Raw genomic sequence first — 21,121 nt, 5'->3', positions numbered from 1 at the left:
AAGAGTTTTAAAGAAAAAAAGAAAATACACCTGCAAAGCATTTATTAAATATGGACAGACTTGGCATTTACTTTTAAAAACTTATGCAAACTTCATCTGGCTTAAACAGGAAACAGCATAAGTTGTTTAAAATATTTTGAAAGTATATTTCAATTGTTTACTTATTAATATTATACATAGAAGTATCAACTTAATTTATATCAATGTAGTAGAAAGACAGACCCAGGCAGTTGATTTTTTTCCCAAGTCCACAATAAAAATTTTCTTCTATTCTATGTAGTGACACGTTTTTCTGAAATTAAATGCAACTTGTTTAATGCAATGGGTCAAAACATACGGTGTTAAACCTAACCAAAAAATGCCTACAAAGAATTCTATGTTGGCTTTTTTCCGTTTCTTTCCTGTGCATCTATATTTAAAAGCACAGTCTTTACTAGTAAAATATTAAGAAAATAACCCATAAAGTTCCTTGTTCATATGCTTCCATACTAGACAGTACCAACAGAAAGCAAATACATGCATAAACATTCCTGCAGATGTAATGCAAATTTTAATATAATAAAGACTATGCTACAGAAGATGCAAAGTTGTTATAAAATTAATGAAAGCTTTTGAAATGCTTTCAGTATTTCTCTCTCATAAGCTGTGCATCCCCATTCCTTCTCCCAGAAACAGAGTTTTGCTACTACTACCAAAATCCTAATTGCAGAAAAGGTATTTTAATATTTTGTTATAAGTAGATAGACGGTAAATTCCTAGTTTTTTAGGATCTGTGTCTAAGACTAGAAGAATATAGTCCCTAATTCATACAATAAACTCAAGGAAAGTGATTTTTAAATGAGTGATTTTAAAGTACAAGCCAAATAATATGAAAGTAAGCAGTAAGTTCCACTTAATTAATGATAAAATAGTTATGTCTTGTTTCTACTAAAAGACTTATGAAGTTGATTTGCTGCACTACCTGAACTAGCTACACATGCCATACTACACAATTAATTACTTAGGTTATCACCCCTTTTCATCACATATCCTTCCTTAGTTTTATGGCCTATTTTTCCATTTTCTTCAGCTTCATAAAGCCCATTCCCTTTCTTATAGTTTTCATCCATTTTTCCTTCTAGCCTCTGTCTGCCAAAAGACAATGGTGAACTGACAGTTTTCATCTGAACATCATCAATCAGTGGAAATGAATGAAGCTTCCTTCACTTGGAACTTTATTTCCTTAAGAAAAAAAAAGTTAGAACTGGAATAGAAACTGTTTTAAGGTTGGCAAGATGTAACTGGTTTCAGAATTTTAATATGGAAAGCTGCTATAACCCAGACACCTACTATCAATCTCTCACAGATAATCAGCTACAGAACTACAGTTATTTATATCTGGAGAACACTTGTGCCAGGATACCTTACTTATGTGAGTCAAAAGTCAAATTGCAACTCTTCTGGTGCACTACCTGTTTGACAACAAGTTATCACTACTTACAGGACTCAGGACTACTGCACCATGGAGGGCCATGTAGTTCCCACACTGTGAGAAATAGTACTGCATAGGTGGATGAGTTTGCCTAGAGAAGATTTACCAGTCTTGAAAAACCAGAAAACAAAGGTCTTGATGCCAGAATTGTCTCAGCATGCTAGATGAACTGGACATTTTGGATCAAGGTGGGGGGGCCCTGTGTGTTTTTGTTCTGGGGAAACTCAGAGCAGAAGAGAGAGACAGAAAAACTGATTATATTATTAGGAACATGTCAAGGAAAGGGGTCTAGTGGCCTAGACAACAGAGAAAAAATGCTGTTAACTGTCATAATTTTTCATTTCACTACATTTTCTTTTAGAGCACAGCATTCTGCAATCTTTCCTTCTGTGATACCAACATATAGCAACCGATATGTAAAGCCAGCTGTGATTATCTTCTGTATAATTGGAAAAATCCACAAAATTGTGGAAAAATTAATGTAAAAACTCAGAAAAACTTGCAAAAATATGTGATATATTTGTTTCTTTGTTCAGTAAGGGACCGGATGATGCTTGGATAGTAAAAGATGAACACAAACCAACAACTCTTGTGCTTTAACTTTGGGCCACTAGCTTTAGTGCTCCAACATAAGAGTATTAGCAGCATGATCTGACTTTTCTTCTGTTACAACTCAATTTTTTCTCAAGTCATTACCTTACTGTGTTCTCCACTGAAATACATTTATCAGAGTTGAATATTTTATAGGAATGGATATAAAGAATTAGTTTCAAAATATTTAGATTAAAACCTTTCTCTCCACCCAATTAATGAATTTTCTGTCACTTCCATATGCTTTATCTCTCCCCTTCAAGAGCAATAGATTTTTATTTTCTTGGAACAGAACCAGGAATAAGCAAGAAGAATCTCACTATTTTCATGACATTAATATGAAGAAAGACAGAATTCTTACCAGAATGTTTCATTAAGTGCTTTTCTATCTCAAAGAAGACATGAAAAATATGTTTGCAGACGACACCATCTAGCTGGAACTTAATTGCTGGACAAATATTATGTCAAGAATACAGACTGGAAAGACTATAAACTTACTAAGACAGAATTGTTACCAGCTCTAAGAAGAAGAAGAAGAAAGAGAATACCTTAAAACTTTCTAAGGACTATAGTTATGTAACCTTCAACTATATGTCCTTATAAATCTGAAGTTTATTAAAAAGGGGGAATTTTTAATGAACACATTTGGGAAAAAAATGCATCTAAGTCCCCTTCAGCATAATTTCTCAGATCACACCAGCTAAAATGGACAAAAAGCTAAGAAGCAGACTTGTCAGCTTTTGACATACTCTAACTTTTGCCAAGTACAGTTGATGAATTTTTCAAGTCTAACTCACACATTTGAAGATATCAGGTAAGCAGTATTTGCACATGCAAGTAGAATTGCTTATATAGATTTGCTTCTGTCACATCACATTTTTTTGCACAGATAAATCCATGAATCTTTTAGTTTCAATACTTTTGGAAGGCCTGATTTGCTACAGACAAACTCAGTGAATTCTGCCCTGCCAGAGACCACTCAGTCAGTGGAGGGGCTTCCAGGAAAGCTTACAAAAATCTTGCTTCCAGTCTGAGCTGCAGTATGCGTCAACAGGACTTTTAGCCACACAGAGTGCAGCACAAAAAGCTGGACCACAATTTTGAACATAAGCTTTAATGGCCTATGATACTTTCAAAAGACTTTATTCTGACATCACAGACATTGAAATATATTCCTAGAAAAAAAAAAAACAGAACCAACCTCAGCCAACAACACCCCCCTTCAAACAATTTCATGTACACACAGACATCAAAACTACTATATACACACACATGCATAAGCAAACACACTTACAAAATAAGACTACCCATTTCAAGTACAGATAAAATTTCATCGCAAGGAATAAATGATTTTAGGTTCATAAGTCAGACTACTTTGGCACAATGTTGAATTCAAAGCCTAAGAGTATTATTTTTGTTGACAGCTAGATCTCTTTAATGAAGAACCATTTCTAGAAGATCACAGGAATTACACTCCCTCAAAACCAGGCGTTTTCACAGTAACTTCAGGGTCTGAAAAGGTACCATCTAAAGCATTGTTATTTCAATAGCGAAGTATCCACCCTTATGTCATACCAGGTATAACAAACCATTTTGTTTCCATTGTGCTTATCACCATTAAAGTTCTGCTGTCTTAAAAGCTTCAAAGTTTTTACAAAATCTCTAAAACCAGCAAATTCCAAAACCATTTTTTCTTCTATAAAATGCCGTATATATGAAGAAAAATGCTGAATTACGATAGTTTCGATTACTTTATTTAAAATAATATACAGAATTCGTTTTGAGTAGTCGAGGCAATGTGGTAATGTACAAGATCTACATATATACACAGGTAAGACATTCTGATACAGAGGAAAACCAGTTAGAAACTGTGTAATTTCAAAATTTCAAATTCTTTTCCTTAGGTGTCCAAGTATTCAAGGTAACACCTTGTGCTTTCCATTAAAATGCCGTAGTTATAGAAATGCCTATATACTATTTTTTCCTCTAACTGTTTAAATAGGATGTTGGGTTTATTGAAAGTCTTAATTACTTTCAAGAGAGGGAGAGATATGCACCTACATTTCCCACATCCTACATAAACTTTTAAATTGCTGAATTATATCACCGTGGTGGTGGAGTTAAAGGGACTCACTCTTTTACTAGTGTAAGGCTTGATTTAGTTGATATGCTTTGAGAACCACTAGAGGAATATATTTCTGACACAAGCAGGTATTCTCAGTTACTGATTCCCACTGAGAATGCACATCAAACTTCTCAGCTCAGGAGGTACTGGTCATGCCCAGAAGCAGACATTAGTGTCTGGGAAATTCATAATTCTGATGTTTCTGGAACTGGATGGCATTGAGAATTTCATACTGCAGTTCCAATTAAATCAGATAAGGTAGCAAATAAGCATCTTTTACAGATTCAATCCAATCTGGAATATTCAGAGCAGGTTTACACAAATGTAATTAAAAATGAATGAGAAACCACTAATTACTGTCAAAAGGTTAAAGATATGTTACAATAATGCATTCCAAGCAGTGCATTAATCAAAAAGAAAGTGTGCATGACAAGCAGTTTATGAAATGTTATGGCACCTCAAATGTTTTTGAGGCATTTTATGGAAGTACTTGGAAAATTTGTAAAATTCAAGATTAAAAACAGCCTTAACCAGGCTACTACTAGTTACTTCATGATAAAAAAATGCTCCAGAAAAATAAGCACTGTAATTCTAAGAACTGCATTTGGTAAGACTTTTCTTCAGAAAAATAAAGCTCACCTAAGAACTGCAAAGCAGCTTACCTGTCTATTCTTTCTCATTAGACCATATATTCACAGCCTATTAGCTGAGCTCCATTTCCACAAGAGTAAAAATTCATTATATTTTAAATAAACATGGCTGCCATATTAAAGGTATAAAAGACAGATGAGATATGCACCTCTAGCTAGCAGAAGGATCCAATAAAGATTAGGTCTGTACTACAGACTGAAACAATATTTTTTCACACATTTGGATGTTAATTAAAATATATTTTTACCTCTCCTGACATATCTGGTGCCATAGGAATGACTGGCCACAAAGAAGAGTAGATTCCAAAAAACACTACCCAAAGTGCAATGCTTCCCCAGATTGCTATATGGCTGAACTGTGAAAACAAACCAAAAAAGAACAATTATCACAGATGCACTATAACATAAAATAAGATCTTTGCTACCTAGTATTTACAATGCTATTTTGATATATTGGATTAAATTTCCATGCCTTGTATTAATTTAACTCTACTACTTCAGTTAGCTATTTCTTAAAGGAAAATGATACTATCAGCAGCAATATAACTGCATTTTAAGCCAATTTAAATTCAGTTACAGTAAGTCCAGAGCAATTGGATTTTTCTAGTTTAAGTACTACACCTGTTGTAATTTTCAATATTGAGCACTATTTTTTGTATGTGGATATTCTGTCCTGCCACACAGTAACCACAGTTTGCTACTGAAAAACTCTTAAAGGGTGCAATATAACAAGTAAGAAGAAAACAATACAATTATTCATCCATCATATTTCACAGAAAATTTGAGAATATGGTACAGACATTTGCTTACCAAAGTCCAATATGAGGTCTCTAATCCAGCCTTCAAACACACAGTCAGAACCACAAACTTCAGGAGAGAAAGACAGAGAGACGATTCTTACTATGGGAATCTTAACACACAGAAATTATTAGTTTGGTTAAACTTTCAGGAGAAGACAGGAAAAAGTAAATTGCTACTAGAAGACTTTAAGGATACAATCCAGTAATAAGCTAATAATAGAACATTAAGAATTACTAGCTTCCATTAATAATGGCCCCTCCCTTGATTTGGAAAACTCTTCTTTTGCATTAGAAATCTTATCCTTGCTTCTTAGAACTCCCTAAGTCTGGCTCTTACAAAGGTGTCAGCATCTTTATTGATGGTATTTAGGTTACACAGAAAGGTTGGTAAAAAGTGTAGTAGCCCTCTTCAGTAGAGACTGAAGACCCTCTAGCTACAGACAGGATGACTACAACAAGACAGATTTAAAAGACAGATGCTGGACTGAAGAAAGCTTGAAATTGTTCAAGTTTACATTAATCTAAACTTAAAAAACAACCAAAAGTTTTGTTCACTTCATTAGTAAATAAGTCAGCTGCACCAAACCCTGAAAAGCCCAGGAGTTAAATGCTGGTAATATAAGACTTATGTTCTGCATATAAATAACACGTTGAGCAAGTCTGTTATGTCATTTTCAATATTCCCTCTGATCTTTAACCTTTTCTTATCCTTGTACTTTTTATACAGCCGTCTCTGAAAACATCATGTTTGTAGGACATGCTCCATTTTAGCTTACAGATGAGCAGCAGGAGTAAGTTGATAATCCCACAGCAAGGACTAGCTGATTCAGGAAAATTGTTTATCTCCTTCCTTTGAAATTCACTCAAGCAAGTTTTCTGTTTACCACAGAAATAGTTATGACATTTTGTAAAGTCACTCGTGAACGTGTATCACAAGTTTTACTTTACATGTAATCTGAAGACTATAAGGTTGATAAAGGGAGTCACAAAGACCAAGCTCCAACTCTAACAGCTATAGTTTAAATTCTAGCTTGTTGGACAACTTGGCAGCACTGGTTGTCAGTGAGTCTGTTTGTATTGAACTTCAAGCAGCCTCAAAAATTCAGAAGAAGAAATGTACTTCAATCAGAAGCTGAAGCTTGTGATTGAACTAATAAATATGTATGACAAATCTTTCACTCTGTCTGGTGCACAGAAAGATACAAATACTGCCAGAAAGCTTTCACCTATAGGCTTATACTTTCAATTCTGAAATCCTGAAATCTCCTATTTCAACTGTGCTTTAAGGACAAAAAAAAGAAAAAAAAGAAAAAGAAAAAAAAAGAAAAAAGTCACACCACCACAATTTCATTATCTAAAACACGTGTGAAATCTAAATAGAAGAAAATCGAGGACGATTGTGAGTATTAAAATTTGCTTCGTCTATCCAGTTTGGGTTCTGTACTGGGATGCAGGAAAAACAGTTATGGAAAAATAAGCCAAACAACCTCCTTTGTACACTTGTTCGCTGCTTGGGTCAGTCATAAGAGAAGTAAACATCCTTCAGGATAAGATCAAATGTTGCTGCTGCATAGACAAAATGTATACGCAAAACAAACACTGCAGATCTCTATAAAAGGAGATGGACAGTGTGAGTATAGAGCCTTTACTGACCTGTGATGGGATCAGATCTGATACCCCTAATAAAATCACCAACTATGCACAGCCACTCCCTCAAGAATATGGGATTTATTGCTCCCTCCTCTGCTTCATCCAACTTACAACAAATCCTACCCAGGAAGCAAGAACTCAAACTGGTGTTCTGTATAAAGACCAAGCTTTTTTACAAAAATACTCTCTAAAATGGTCATACAGATATTTTCACAGCACTCCATTCCTATTTGGAATTTATGTTTAAAGAAATAATTCCAGGACATATTATGAATCATTGCATATTTCTGAACTTTATTTGTGGATCCAAAGAAATTAAACTATATCAACTTCTGAATTCCTTTCTTATTGACTTTTGCAGAACTGATGACTACAGACGTCTGAAAACCATATTGTAAACAGTATGAGGAATGAGAATTACCTTAGCCTCAGAATTTTGATATGACTGACAACTGTTACTACTCATATACTTCAAATGAACAGATTTAAAAAAATAAAACTCTTCACCCTAATTTTGAAAATCTCTCCAAAAACCACGTATGTTTCAGATTTCCTTGCATTCCTGTGCAAGAGCAGTATAACATAAATTGCAACTTCTATATTTCCCCAGACTTTTAACCTGAAGTGAGGGAAAATAGTTTTTTTGGGATATTCTTGACCACTCTGCAGGTTAGTAGCAAGAAATTGACCTCTCAAGATGGTCAAGTTTCAGCTCTCCTAGTTGAGAAGCAGTTGCAGAACATGACATACGAGCAGCATTGTGACCTCTGTTTTAGCATGCCTCTAGAATATTCTCCTTTTATTTCAGTTATGGTGTTTCCTTATTCCCCAAAGAAGTAATTCTGATGTGAATTCATATTACAGCCCTCTTACTTTAAAGGAAGAATTAATTTCTTTTTTGTACCTGGCAACAGTGAGGAACTTGAAAAATTAATTATACTTTTAACATTGAAGAACACAGGAAAGTAAGCATAAATCTAATTTTGCTTCTAAGAGAGATCTTGGAAAACCCAATGTTGAGTAACATTCATATCTTGTAAGTGAAAAACATATATTTAGCTTTATTAATTTATTCTAGGAGATAAAAGATTAAAAGGAAAAAACCAATTATGACTACTATCTATGACAGCAACAGAAGTTTACTCTTAGGTATGGATCAGGTGTATTTCTGGTGGTTTGATTGCCTCTGAAAAGGCATTCCACAACCTTTATTCAATATGGCTCAATGCCTCTTTTAAGGCCTCATGATAAATTAAGAGAGAGAGAACAGGATTGTATCATCAGAAGTCCACAAACCACTTCTATAATCAACAACCTGAGATTTCTCCAATGCAAGTGCTTAAACTAAATTAACAAGCATGCTAATTAGGGAATTAGAATTCCCATTATTTAAAAAACCAGACAGTTAACAACAAAGAACAAATGTATCTTCTGCATCTTTATTAAACTGTTTTGTTTCAAAAACTGGAATTAGAACACAAAGTGCACTCCAAACCTTCTCAAAGAGTCATTCAAGAGCCATTTCTTAAGGCACTTTTTAAGGCACTGCACTGAATTAAGTCATCTATGAACAGGATTATTAGTAATAGTAGCAGCATATCTTTAAAATAGTTAGAGCCAATGTAGACTTACAGTGTATACAGTGTTACCCAGGAGCAGGTAATCAGAAGTTTTGCCATTGCCGAATACAGTACCTGGAAGAGGAAGCAGGGATAAAAATAAAAACATTTAAACATCTACAACAGGACTATATAATCTTAATTTTTATACAAAGGAGATGGCAGCACTTTCTACAGGGTACTAAGAGATTTCATCTTGAACTGCACTGAACACTAGGGAACTATGACTTGTATAATGTTTAGTGCTCTAAAATTTTCAGTGACTTCAGGGATTATGCAGGAAACAGGAACTTCTTGTGACACCATATACCAATAAGACCAACTTTTTATTCAGCAGAGTGTAATTAGTTTATTTTAATATCAGAGATATAAAATCTTATCTTCAGAAATATCTGAAATATAATGGTTATAGTATATATTGATTAAAATATGTAAGTAAGCAGAAAGCTTAGAATCAGATTTTCATAAATTCTGTTATTTTTGGTATGGGAACTTATCTTTGCTGTGATCCATATTTCTGAATTCAACTTCAGTAAAAATACAAAATATACTCAGTTTAAATTCTTGAGATGCTTGTCATTCATAAAATTTTCAAAATTTATCCAACTCAAATATTTGCATTCATATAAGTACATACCCATTTGGCACATATGGAAACACACACACACACACACACACACATCAGTTATGCAGAGGCAGAGCTCTCAAGAGAAGCATTTTCATAAAAAATCATATTTTCATAAAAACCACGTGTTTCCTAAGCTTAAGATTCTAAAGCAGTGAATTTTCCATTATTTATCAGAAGTTCATGACTATTTTTACAGCACAGACTTTTCTGGTCCCAGTTCTGTCAAATTTATTTTTAGATATGGGATAATCAACCACTGAATTATTATGAGGAAATTCCTCATTCACAATTAAAAGTACTGAGGTGGCTGCACTTTTCCATGTTCAGTTTTGAAATGCTTTTATCATTCAAGACTGTTCATATACTGCAACTAAATCAGCAAAATTATAACACTCTTGCTGTAGAGGTTCTAACCACTGGGATATTGCTTTTTCCTACATTAAAGAGTTGTAAATGCTGTGTATGTAGTAAGTAAGGATAAAAGACAATAAGAAAAAGAAAAGAATAATCAAGAAGGATTTTTAAAAAGCTGTACTGGGGGAAAGAGAAGAATAAAGGTATTTCTCTCTGGGGTGAATTAAGGGGTGGATTTATAACTCCTGATTAAACTGGACAGAGGAAGGTGACAAAAATGGTGATAAATTCTGATAAAAACAGTTGGAAACACTTATTTTCCACTATCTCAGTTGGCATATGGTATATTAAACACTGCCAATTAGGTACATTTTCATATTTGCGTTGAATGCTTTTCTAGCCTTCATATCATCTTTATATATGCTTGAAATTAAATCCATTTTGGTTGTGGATGAAGAATGCTCCTCTCTAAAAGCTATTCAGGACTTGTGAAATCAGTTTAACACAGAAAAAAATTATGTAGTTACTGATATTCTGGAAGAGACAGCAGGGGACAACTTCACAAAAATACTAGGATAGAAGTCCTCCTTTAACCTAGCTGTCTCCCATTCCATGATGAGGAGCTCACAATGGCTGCATCCTTAGCTCTAGTGATACTGGTTGCATTTCTGACACTTCCCCTATTTAACTTTCTCCCTGGACAGACTGGCACACCAAGAAGTACTACAGGAGCTGAAGCCTGAAAAAAAAGAGCTGAGACTATAGCTTATTTTAAAAATTATACAAAAGAGAGAGCACCTGATGAATTTACTAGTACGTGCAAGTTTGGCTTCTCCCATTTATGCTGACAAAGTTGCATTGAAGAAGCTTCTGTGAAGATTGATGTGTCACTTTTTCTATCCACATGACATTATATAGAGTGTAAATTTTGTGTACTGTACAATGGTAAGGTCCCATGGAGCCAATTCTGACAAACAATTCTTACAAATCCATACTTATTCTCTGATCACATATTTCTTGATGGAGTCTACTATGACATATGCAGTTTGAAATTTTCTACTTACAGATAAGAAACAGGTGGACAAGCAAGACTATGACTAAACAGGAGAATTTGACCAAGAGAAGGGAGCCAAGAGATTTTAATCATCAAGATTTGGTTTTCAACATTCTAATAAATACCTGCTAATAAAGCACTGCACTGCTTTACAATATATACCTAGCAGTAAAGAGCATAGTGAGAATAAGACAGAGGAATAGGCAGGCAGCTAAGCCTATTTCCACCAGAGTGCTGGGACTCAGCATTCTAATGTACAAAGCTAAGCTATAACTTCCATATTTCAGGATCTACCTGCACCTCTTCTTTGTTAAGAGAAGGTGGAAGCAGGGACTTGCTCTCAGAAGTTCCTGTCTCTGGTACTCCTTAGGAAACTCATAGCATTATTTCCCTTTCCTCTTCACACATGCGGACCCCGGTGATTTAATTAATAGCATATCATGTTTTTGCACTTTGATCTCCTTCATGTAAAACTCTGAGCACCGCTAGACTCATCCTAGGTACTGATTATATCACCTCATGATGTACACAATTCCCCCAAATCCCAGTTCTGCTCCCTTACCCATCCTTTCTCTAGCAATGAAAGGGGAAGGCAGCAGGCAATTTGTTCAGACTCACAGAGGCCACCTGCCAGGAAGACAGTTCTAGCCCAGGGTTTGTGGGCCGAGAAGGCTGAGCTCTCACAAGTGTTTGTACAGGTATCTCTGCCATTCACAAAAGAACTCTACTCTTCATCACCACAGACACTCATGGAACATTTATCCATGATGAAATGCACACATCTCTCGCATGGATTGGAAGCAGCTTTGAATAGGGATTTCAGTTTGAATTTGAGATGATGGTTTTATAGTATGCACTGACATTTTGGGAGTCTCATTCCTCCTGGGCCATCTAAACCTCTCCAATGCAAACTGTTGCCACTGAACTTACATTCAGTGTGATGTGAGTGGGCCTTCAGGGAAAATAGGCTGCCACATCCCTCCCTTTACCCATTAGGAGTCACAGCGTGTTTTTCCTTAAGCTTTTAGGCCATAAGCAGCCGTTACTCAGCTGAGCTGAGCTGCTAGTCTCAGCACTTTCAAAGGTCCATGAGAACATTTCTGTCCCCTATGCCAGGGCAGACTGCTTGGCTACATCACCAAAACTGAAAAGAGACTAATTTTCAGAAAAGCTGCGAGGTGCACACTTGTTTTTTTCCTCCCCACAAACTGGAAACAAAACAAAACCCCACCTTTATGAGAGTTCTTCCAGCCCCAAACATTCCCACAAAATGGAAGCAGTGCTTTCAAGTTTCCTTTAATTAGCACCACTTTCCTCTCAACCACCCCAGCTCCTTCTGCAGCTCAGCTATATACAACATTTGAACTCGAACATGGACAGAACTGAGCAGTCCAAGATGTCCCTGTTCCTCGGCCACAGTCCCATTCTTAGAAATATAAAATAGCAGATTATGGCCTTGAACTAACAGGACAGAATCTATACACAGTAAAACTAAATGCTGACAAAATGTAAGAGACAATACAAGAGATCATAGTGTTTTAGGATTGTGTATGTATTTACCATGGTAGTGTATTTCATAAAAATTAGCATAATTAATTAGCAATCTCTTTTTCTCCATCTTGTTTCAGCTTACATCAACACTACTGAAATAATTAAATGTATATGTACATATTATTCCTGCTTTTACACAGATCTTAAATAAAACATTTTATGTATATGGCATCTGGTTTAGTTCTAGAAATGGTATATTGAAATTTAATCACATTGAACTGCTATTATTTATAAAGGTTCCCTCATAAAAAAGATAATATTTAGAAATTTTTTACTTTTCAACATTTATATTTTTATTTTTCATAATACTTACCATGCTGGAGGGCTTTTAGTGGAAACCAAAACAGAATGAATGAATGGAAGAGGCCATTTAAACAATGAACCCAGAAAACCTAAGAAAGAGAAAACAGAAAATCCATGAGAACCATTTGCAATAAACTAGCTCTGTGAACCCTGACCTTTCTTTTTATCCGTGTGTTAGATTCACAAAATGTGTTTTTGTTAGGCCACCACTGTGAAGTAATATAACTGACAGGCACTTTCTGCCTCTTAGCTCTTTATGGGTCATTTGTTTATTTTTATGCTTTGAAAAAAAAGTGTGTATTATCTCCTCCTTTTAATTTCAATTCAGAAGGGAAATTAAAATATAAAAATATAGGAATATCATCAGAAAAATAAGACTAAACTAGACAGCTGGAACAATTGCTACATTCTAAGTGGAGAATTAAAAAGGACTCTAGCTTTTACAATTTGCATTTAGTCTAAGAATAAATTTAGATAGCAGAAGAATGAAAACCTGAGTTACACATATGCCTAACCTATATATTCCCACAAAGGAATTTAAAAAGGACAAATATGAGTTTCTTCCTTAAATTTCTCCTTGCATACTCCACTCTTGAGGAGCACAATTTGATCATATTAAAATTCCTTTAATATATTTGCTAAACAATTGGTTTTACTTCCAAACTTATTTTCAGTTGTAAAAGATGACTTCTGCAAAGGATTGTATTAAGAAAAAACACTCTATTAATGCTTTCCATAATATATTGCATAATGACATAAAAAGACAATAAAAAATATATAGCCCATTTCCTTCAGAACGGTAACATTGTTTTTTTTTTCACTAACAATGCTTGTGACTGTTATGCCTTTTATTGTGACTGACTGATGTGTATCTAGAGTGTTACGGTGTTCAAACAATTGAAATTAAGTTGCCTGTCTCGCATTTTCCACAGTCTCAATGTCTTTTGTTAGATTATTCAGCTACACTTGGTTGCATGGTCCAATTTACACTCTAATACTTTGCACATTTAAACTTGTGCTACTCATTAACCTTTGTCTCTCCTTCTTGCTATGTCATTACCAGAAGTTTTTATTTGACAGAAAGCACAGGTGGGTGCAAGAAAAATTAGTTCTACTTTTCCATTTTCCTGACCAATTCTTTTTGTCCCATGCTAATCCTTTAACCTCTGTCATGACCTCATAACCTTTGATCCCTTTTACCATAACAAATATCTGCATCAATATTCAAGGCAGTAATGTTTCCAAATCTTTAACACCAACTATTCAACTTATATAGGTGGGAATTTTGTAGCTGGTGAGTTTGTAGACATTTACTCATAGAAAATGTTGTATGGGAACAGTCACAGAATTTCCAATTAAGTCAACAATAAAATGAAATAAAAATAAATTAAAGCTTATTTTAGGACAGAAAAGCAGCTATTATAACTCATACTGTTTATTAAAGCTATCACAACACAAAAGTGTCTGTATTTATGAGACCATGAAAAGCCTCATATTTGGAAAGCATTCAGAGGGACACAAGAGACTGTGTTACAGTATCCTTACAACTTTCAGGCTGGCTTTTGTAGGTGAAGGGATGAAATGAGGAAGAAGGAGAAAAATCTCATATATTTCAGTGAATAAAGATAGTTTAGACAAATAATTATGTATATATTGGGGTAACTCCAGTTATATAGCACAAGTAGTGCAGATATAAGAGTTAAGTATGCTGTAACAGCTCTGCATATTTACTACAGACCATCACATGTAAGCATTATTAATTCCAGGATATATTGAAAATGTCCCCAAGTCCAACATAAAATGACATTACTTGAAATGTCACAATTATATTTATGAAAAAAAAATCTGAAGAATCATTTTCAAAAGTCAAATGCTCATGAAATCACAGATTCAGGCAAAAGTTTACGTTAGTTTTTTTAAAAGAGATTTTTTATGTGCAATGCTGTAGAAATCTTCTATATTTTATGTGTTAAAGAGTCCTACATTCTTTTATTACTACTTATGCTAGTATCTCTAAGATGAACATCACTCATTTCCCACCAAAAGTAGCTTCAGATTCCTCTCGATCCACACTGACACATTCTTGACTCCAAGTATTTTTTCTCAAAACTCAAAATTAAACCATAAAATCACAACTCCAAATTGACAAAGAATAGTACCACGTCCCTCCCTCTACAAATCTAGTGACAGTTCTTATTGTCCACTGCAACACTTCTCCACAGGCTTCAGTAATCCATTTCCATATAACAGTACAAATACATACAGCCCAGCAACAGTGAGGTCTAATCACTTCTGCCTACAGAAGACAGCTTTATTACCAGCAGGAAAAAAAAAAAAAAAGGATTAAAAAAATGAAATCCTACTTGTCCATTTTCATACTTGGTAAAAATGAATATATATATCTATGTATATATGTATATGTATGTATTTATGTATGATTTGTACCACTCACTGACAAGTATATACCTGGAAATACTAGCAATAAAAATTCCCTCAATTTTTAATTATAGCAGCATAGAACAAAAAGGGTAACTATACTGAATTCCTATGAATTTTTGCTTTATGTTTAATTTTTACAAAGATCTACCTTAGTATTAAAGTCCAGTGCATTTTGGGAGGTCTTGTATAACTCAGGGTATTTCAGCATGTTTTCTTTTCGGCAGGATCTCTCAAATATTCCAAGAGTTAGAGGAGGCATTGCTGTAAACATCTAGGTGGTTTAAAAAGAAAAAAATTGCAAAATTTTAGAGGTGAGGATTTGCTTAAAGATTGCTTACTCAAGAAACATTAACGGTTAAATGTACTTAGAGGCACACAAATTTTCTTACCACATTGTAAAGACCTATACACCATCTTTCAAAAAGAATTTGTCCAGAAAAGCCATTGACAAATGCAAACCAGACCTGCAAAAGATCAGAACTGTGTATTACTCAAATGTCTTGCAAGGCAACAAAACATTTACAACACAGTTGAAAATGTTGTGGTTTAAACCCATTTGAAAAAATTAATTCTAAACCCAACTTTCAATCAAGAACAGAAAGCAGGCAATCTAGTCAGATATGTGAGCAATTCCATGTAAACAGGAAAACATTCAAAGGAGGTAACTATTTTCAGAAGAATTGTCAGGTTCTTTAAGGTTTTAAGAGTGATTTAAGCTCACTTAATTCTTAATGAAATAAAAATTCTGAAAAATATGGGCTGGTGGAGGGGGAACCTACAGATGAGTAGTCATGGTCCTCCCATTGTTAGCAAATTTGACTAACAGAATTCATAGACTAACCTCCTGTTTGGAACTTAAAACTACCAATAATCCTTACTATCAAAGGATTAGGTTTTACCAGAGCACTAAAGCAGAACTACTTAGTTAAGAAACACTAACTCAGCTACAGGGTACTGTAGAGAGGGAAGTGGACATCTCTTAAACTGCATAATTTTTATAATTTTTTGCTAAAAGGTTAAATGAAATCAGATATAATTTTAAACATGTGAGAACATATTTTTTAATGGATGCAGCATATCTACTTTCTCCTATTATTCTCATCCTTGAATTAGCTCAATGACAAAGTGGAGAAGCAGCACATCTGATGAATCTTTATTACCAAGTTACACTGAACCTATATGGTCTAGGAAAAAACATAAGCTCTCAGGTAAGACCAGTGAAAATCATCTGAACATTCTACTCCATTTAACACTCAGGTTTTTCAAGTGAATTTTTAGAGGCTGCTTTCTTACCGTTCACATTTCATTGAACTTCATTAAGGAAGCATGAATTACTACAATCAATAGGTAAGTTTATCAGTATGTACCCAGCCTGACCTCCAGGTGACTGGATTCTATGACCAAACTCAGATTTTTTTAAAAATTATATGGTGCAATGTCTGAACATGTCTGTGACTACTTTGAGATAGAAAACATCCTGAATTTGGTAACTATTAACACAAAAACTGGCAGATAAAATCCAGCCAAAATTGCTGTTTGTTCAACAGATAAGAGCAATTTTTTTTTTTGGTGGCCACTTATTAAAACAAGATTGAATACAAAATCATGACTGTTCAAGGCTGAAATGCAGAATCAGAGAATACCTGAATTTTCCAAATCTAAAAATGCTAAATTTGTTTACTTTGGTAGATTTAAACGCAGCAAGCACAATTTTCTAACCTTTCAGACTACACACTGAAAAGACAATGGAATTACTTTACTTTAGCTGAATCAGATTTTTAGCAGCCTTTGTATTTTGATTTTTGAATTTCAAAAGATGAATTATGATTTAATTGTGATGAATTTGTTGGCAGCAGTTTCTAGGTAGCTGACTGTAATGGTGCAAGACGAGTACATAATCAATTGTGCATTACAGAATAATTAATTATGCATTCAACATCAGTACAACTGATGCTTTTTTCCCTTGTTTGTATCAAATACTGGAGTAAATTTCAGAAATACTGATTTGAAAGGGTTAGGGTGGTGGAAGATATGTGACTCAGTAGTTGATCATAAATATGTGTACATCTCATTGCTGGTAATTGCAAACAGAGTTAAGAAAAGTATCACTCTCTAGGAAGAAAACAGAAGACCACAGATATACATAGACTTGACCCTTCATAACCCAGGGAGTGTATGGAAAAGACATTAACTTTCAACTGTGATTTAACTAGCAGGCAAAGTGTTATAAACCACTAATTTTAAATGAAAGGCCTAAATACATACCCTGAATCTATTTCACATGTTGACTGCTCTTACAGGTAAATGATGTTAAGCAACAGTTGGAAAAGTTTTGGAGTGACTTTTAAAAAGCAAGGCAAGCATTTAGAATAAAATTTTACTTTGCAATGGAATGTTGCTTTCAGCTTATTTTGTACAGAATTTAAGTTAGAATTTTCAAGGTGTTTAAACTGAAAGTGGTTTTAGTATAAAATTGTAAAGAAATCCTTTAGGCATAGTATTGACTTCCTGAAATATTAGCATTTACTTTTTTCTAAAGAAAGCACGCAAGTTATAGGCATTTTAGTTCATTTTAGTGTAATAAGGGACTGGAATGTATCTTGGTCAGAGGCCTAGATGCAAACTGAAGAGAGATGAAATCTGGTAGCATCTCTAAGTCCTTAAGTTCTTATGGAATATATCAATAAAAGTCTATGAAGAAGAAATCTTTCAATGTGGCTAAAAGCAGTGGTCTCTGGTAGAAACACTACTTTTAGTGGAATACCACATATTTGACTTCAAGAGACAAAACATCTTTATTATCTAAGCAGAAACATTAATTTTATATTATTTAGAAGATAGTATTTGAATGTCCACATTAAGAATAACTGGTTCATGCCATAATGGCTCAAAATTAAAAGATCTAAAAGGTGGGAAAAGAAAAGACAAAGGACAAATACAGCCCTCCCCTCAAACTATAAGAGAAGAAGAAAATAACCCACCTATTTGCCTTAACTTCTGAATCTTTGGCCCTAGAAAATTACACTCTTAACCCTATATGAAAAAATAATATGGAGCTTACTACATTATTAATAATGACAAGAAACACTTGCTCTGCAGTGGGCAATTTATTCAGAGACAAGAGTGTTCCATCCTAGTTATGACAGACAATGAAAGCAGCTGTAACTGCAAAATAGGTTTTTAGGATGCTGAACGTAACGCTGATTTAGGAGTAGACTCAAACAGTCCTCTCTTAGGGTACAGGTTCTACTCTAACAACTCAAATTACTAATCCAGCTCCCTTTTGCAGAAGGAAAGATGATTGGTGCTCTTAAAAAGTATTTTAGACTATATATGTGAACAGGCAGTGAAAATTAGACTATTCTGTAGTTCAATGCCTACAAAATTTTCCATTGAAAAGGAAAGATTTAGGTCCCCAGCCTGTCTAAAATGAGATGGACCTCAACCTTGTATTTCTAAGTTTTCCAACCAGGTAATGCAAAAATGTGGGCATGAGCACAATCACTTTCTGCTGTCTGTGTTTCAAACTGAACTCGGTGCAACGGCACAGTGAACCACAGCAGCTGAACTGTGCAGATCAGACCCAGTGTGAGTATGCCCAGAAGCCTGCTCATGTTTGGGGTTATGCATTATAGGGGTTATGCATTACATGATCATGGGTATTCATCTGACATGTCAGGCAAAGGAAATAGGAACACAATAGTAAACTCCAGTTATGGACATACACAGCTTGGGGGAAGAGGGAAAATAACCTCCCAATCATCCAAAGTTTATGGAATAAAAATAGGTCATTACAGCTCTAATTACTTAATAAATTATTTTCATAGTATCACTTAAGTTGCTATAAACAGCCATTTTTAAACATCTGTGACCAAACTTTAAATCTCAGCTCCACTCATCTGTTTCTTCTGCTTGTCTTGGTCTTTTACTCTTTCATTTGATGTTTCATGTTGGGTAAAAATGAAATCTTATTTTTTAAAACTGTAAATATTATTTACTTAATATGAACCACTTATTTTGCTAGTTATTACTAGATAGCAAAATGAGAAGTAGGAATAGGAAAATTTTGTTCCTCTGATATCAAAGGGTGATTTTCGTAACTTCAGAAAATGAGTAGTTTAATGACAGAGTGTTTACAGTAATGGTAATTACAAAAATAAAACCAAGCCACAAAGGAGTTCTCAATCATGAGAACAATCTCACTCTCAACCACCTTTATAAAATAATGACAGATCCTCCAAAATAAATATGACACTTTGCCTATGTGAGTTTGATGCTCTGTATAGGCTTAATAAAGCACATTAGTGGCCTATTAGAGATTCAGAGTTTTCACTTGCAATTTAGACTGATACATCAGAATACAACCTCTCGAGTCATTGTGATTAGTCCTGTACAAAAGATGAGGCCCATATTTAAATAGCTATTGCATCAAGACACAGAGTTGAAAAACATTATTACAGACCACTTGCAGTTTCTTATGAATAGGAGTTTAAATGTCAATAAGCACTGATCACTGGGCTTGAGTATTACTACAGACCTCTAACATTTTCTGAATTAAGAAACCAACTGACACCAATTTCATATAAGCTCATGAATACCTAGGATAAAGGCTGTACTTTAGATTAAATGGAATGTTTTCCATTATTTTCTTGATTAGTACTGAGCAAATATTTAAAAATAGTATACACATCTTTTAAGTAAAGGTAGGTAGGTAGGTAGGCAGGTATTTTTAGTTATTGTCAGAATAAAGGAAACTTGTTTAAAGTAACTTCCAGACATGCCTTTCACAGTACTATTTTCTAAACTCCAAGACAGAGGAGGTGTGGCCACAAAAGCCTCACAGAAGTTTTCCTGATGTAGCATTTCTGCATATTAAGCAGCAGCTTACAAATACTCATTGAGCTCCCTGCTCCCACGCCTGATCTGTACAAAAAAACTGAAAAGAGAGACTCAAGACTGGCAGTTGTCCTTTCTGGAGACATTGAATGATGAATTTCTGCCCATTCACTCACAGTATTGACATGAGCTATTAACATCTCTGGAAAGTTTTCTGAGCTGACAAGCATGGGGTATACAGGAATTCAAGGAGAATTTATTTTGTCTTCCAGAGAAGGTGTATATGGCAAAATGATTGCATGAATTATATATAAAGGGTCATAACAATCCATATCAAAATGATCTCTTTGCCCTTCAATCTGCCCAGTAGGAAGAGACTACCTGTTCATAAAATCAAAGCCTTTTGATCTTCAGTCTATGATCTCTGTACCCTGCATTTTACTTTCTCAAAAAATACAAATAGTGGGATACTTATATCTGATTTGTAAAAAATTTACAATATGTTTGCAGGTGACAATGACAGAAATTTAAGAAAAATAAGTTGATTTGTTCTAAAGCCAACCTTCATATGCTTTCTATAAGCATGGTATACATTAATACTGTTTTTTTCAAATTCTTCTAGAACTACTGCTAATCAGTACTTCTGGAAGTCTGATCATATAAGTAGATATACAGCCTTTGAAATACAGGATCTAAAGTCTGCCACTTCTACACAATAAAGGACCTTTAGTGAACTTGCTTTTTCTATAGCTTCCTACTTTATATTTTTCTAAACAGGCTACAAACTTGCTGCTACTTAGATAGAAATTGATTTGCAGTAATAACACAGTAAGGAGAGGAAAAAAGAGGGAATTTAGAAAATGTAAAAAATATGGTAAGCAAAATGCACTCCTTTGGCTACAACTTTTGTGCATAAAAAAATGAATAAAGTATTTTCAAATATTATGAGTAAGGTCACATAAGTAAGTATCAAAATTGGAAATATGAATCTAATGTTTACATCAGGTTTAACAGACATAATGCATTTTCTTCCAGTAAAACTGAATACTT

The 21,121-nt window shown here is 34.3% G+C and overlaps 1 protein-coding gene across 6 annotated transcripts in view; it reads right to left on the bottom strand.

The window, feature by feature from the left end:
• Window positions 1-21,121, bottom strand: part of ATP8A1 (ATPase phospholipid transporting 8A1) — a 101,045-nt gene that overhangs the window by 19,754 nt on the left and 60,170 nt on the right. For all 6 annotated transcript variants that reach the window (XM_059844910.1, XM_059844912.1, XM_059844909.1 and 3 more), the window contains 6 exons: window positions 15,625-15,699; window positions 15,384-15,506; window positions 12,807-12,885; window positions 8,920-8,981; window positions 5,648-5,704; window positions 5,086-5,193 (listed from right to left, as the gene is read on the bottom strand). In XM_059844910.1, coding sequence (XP_059700893.1) covers window positions 5,086-5,193; window positions 5,648-5,704; window positions 8,920-8,981; window positions 12,807-12,885; window positions 15,384-15,506; window positions 15,625-15,699 — 504 coding nt within the window. The remainder of the gene's footprint in view (window positions 1-5,085; window positions 5,194-5,647; window positions 5,705-8,919; window positions 8,982-12,806; window positions 12,886-15,383; window positions 15,507-15,624; window positions 15,700-21,121) is intronic.

This window comes from Haemorhous mexicanus, chromosome 4 (genome assembly GCF_027477595.1).
Source record: "Haemorhous mexicanus isolate bHaeMex1 chromosome 4, bHaeMex1.pri, whole genome shotgun sequence".
Taxonomy (NCBI): domain Eukaryota; kingdom Metazoa; phylum Chordata; class Aves; order Passeriformes; family Fringillidae; genus Haemorhous; species Haemorhous mexicanus.
This window is presented reverse-complemented; position numbering and strand designations above follow the sequence as displayed.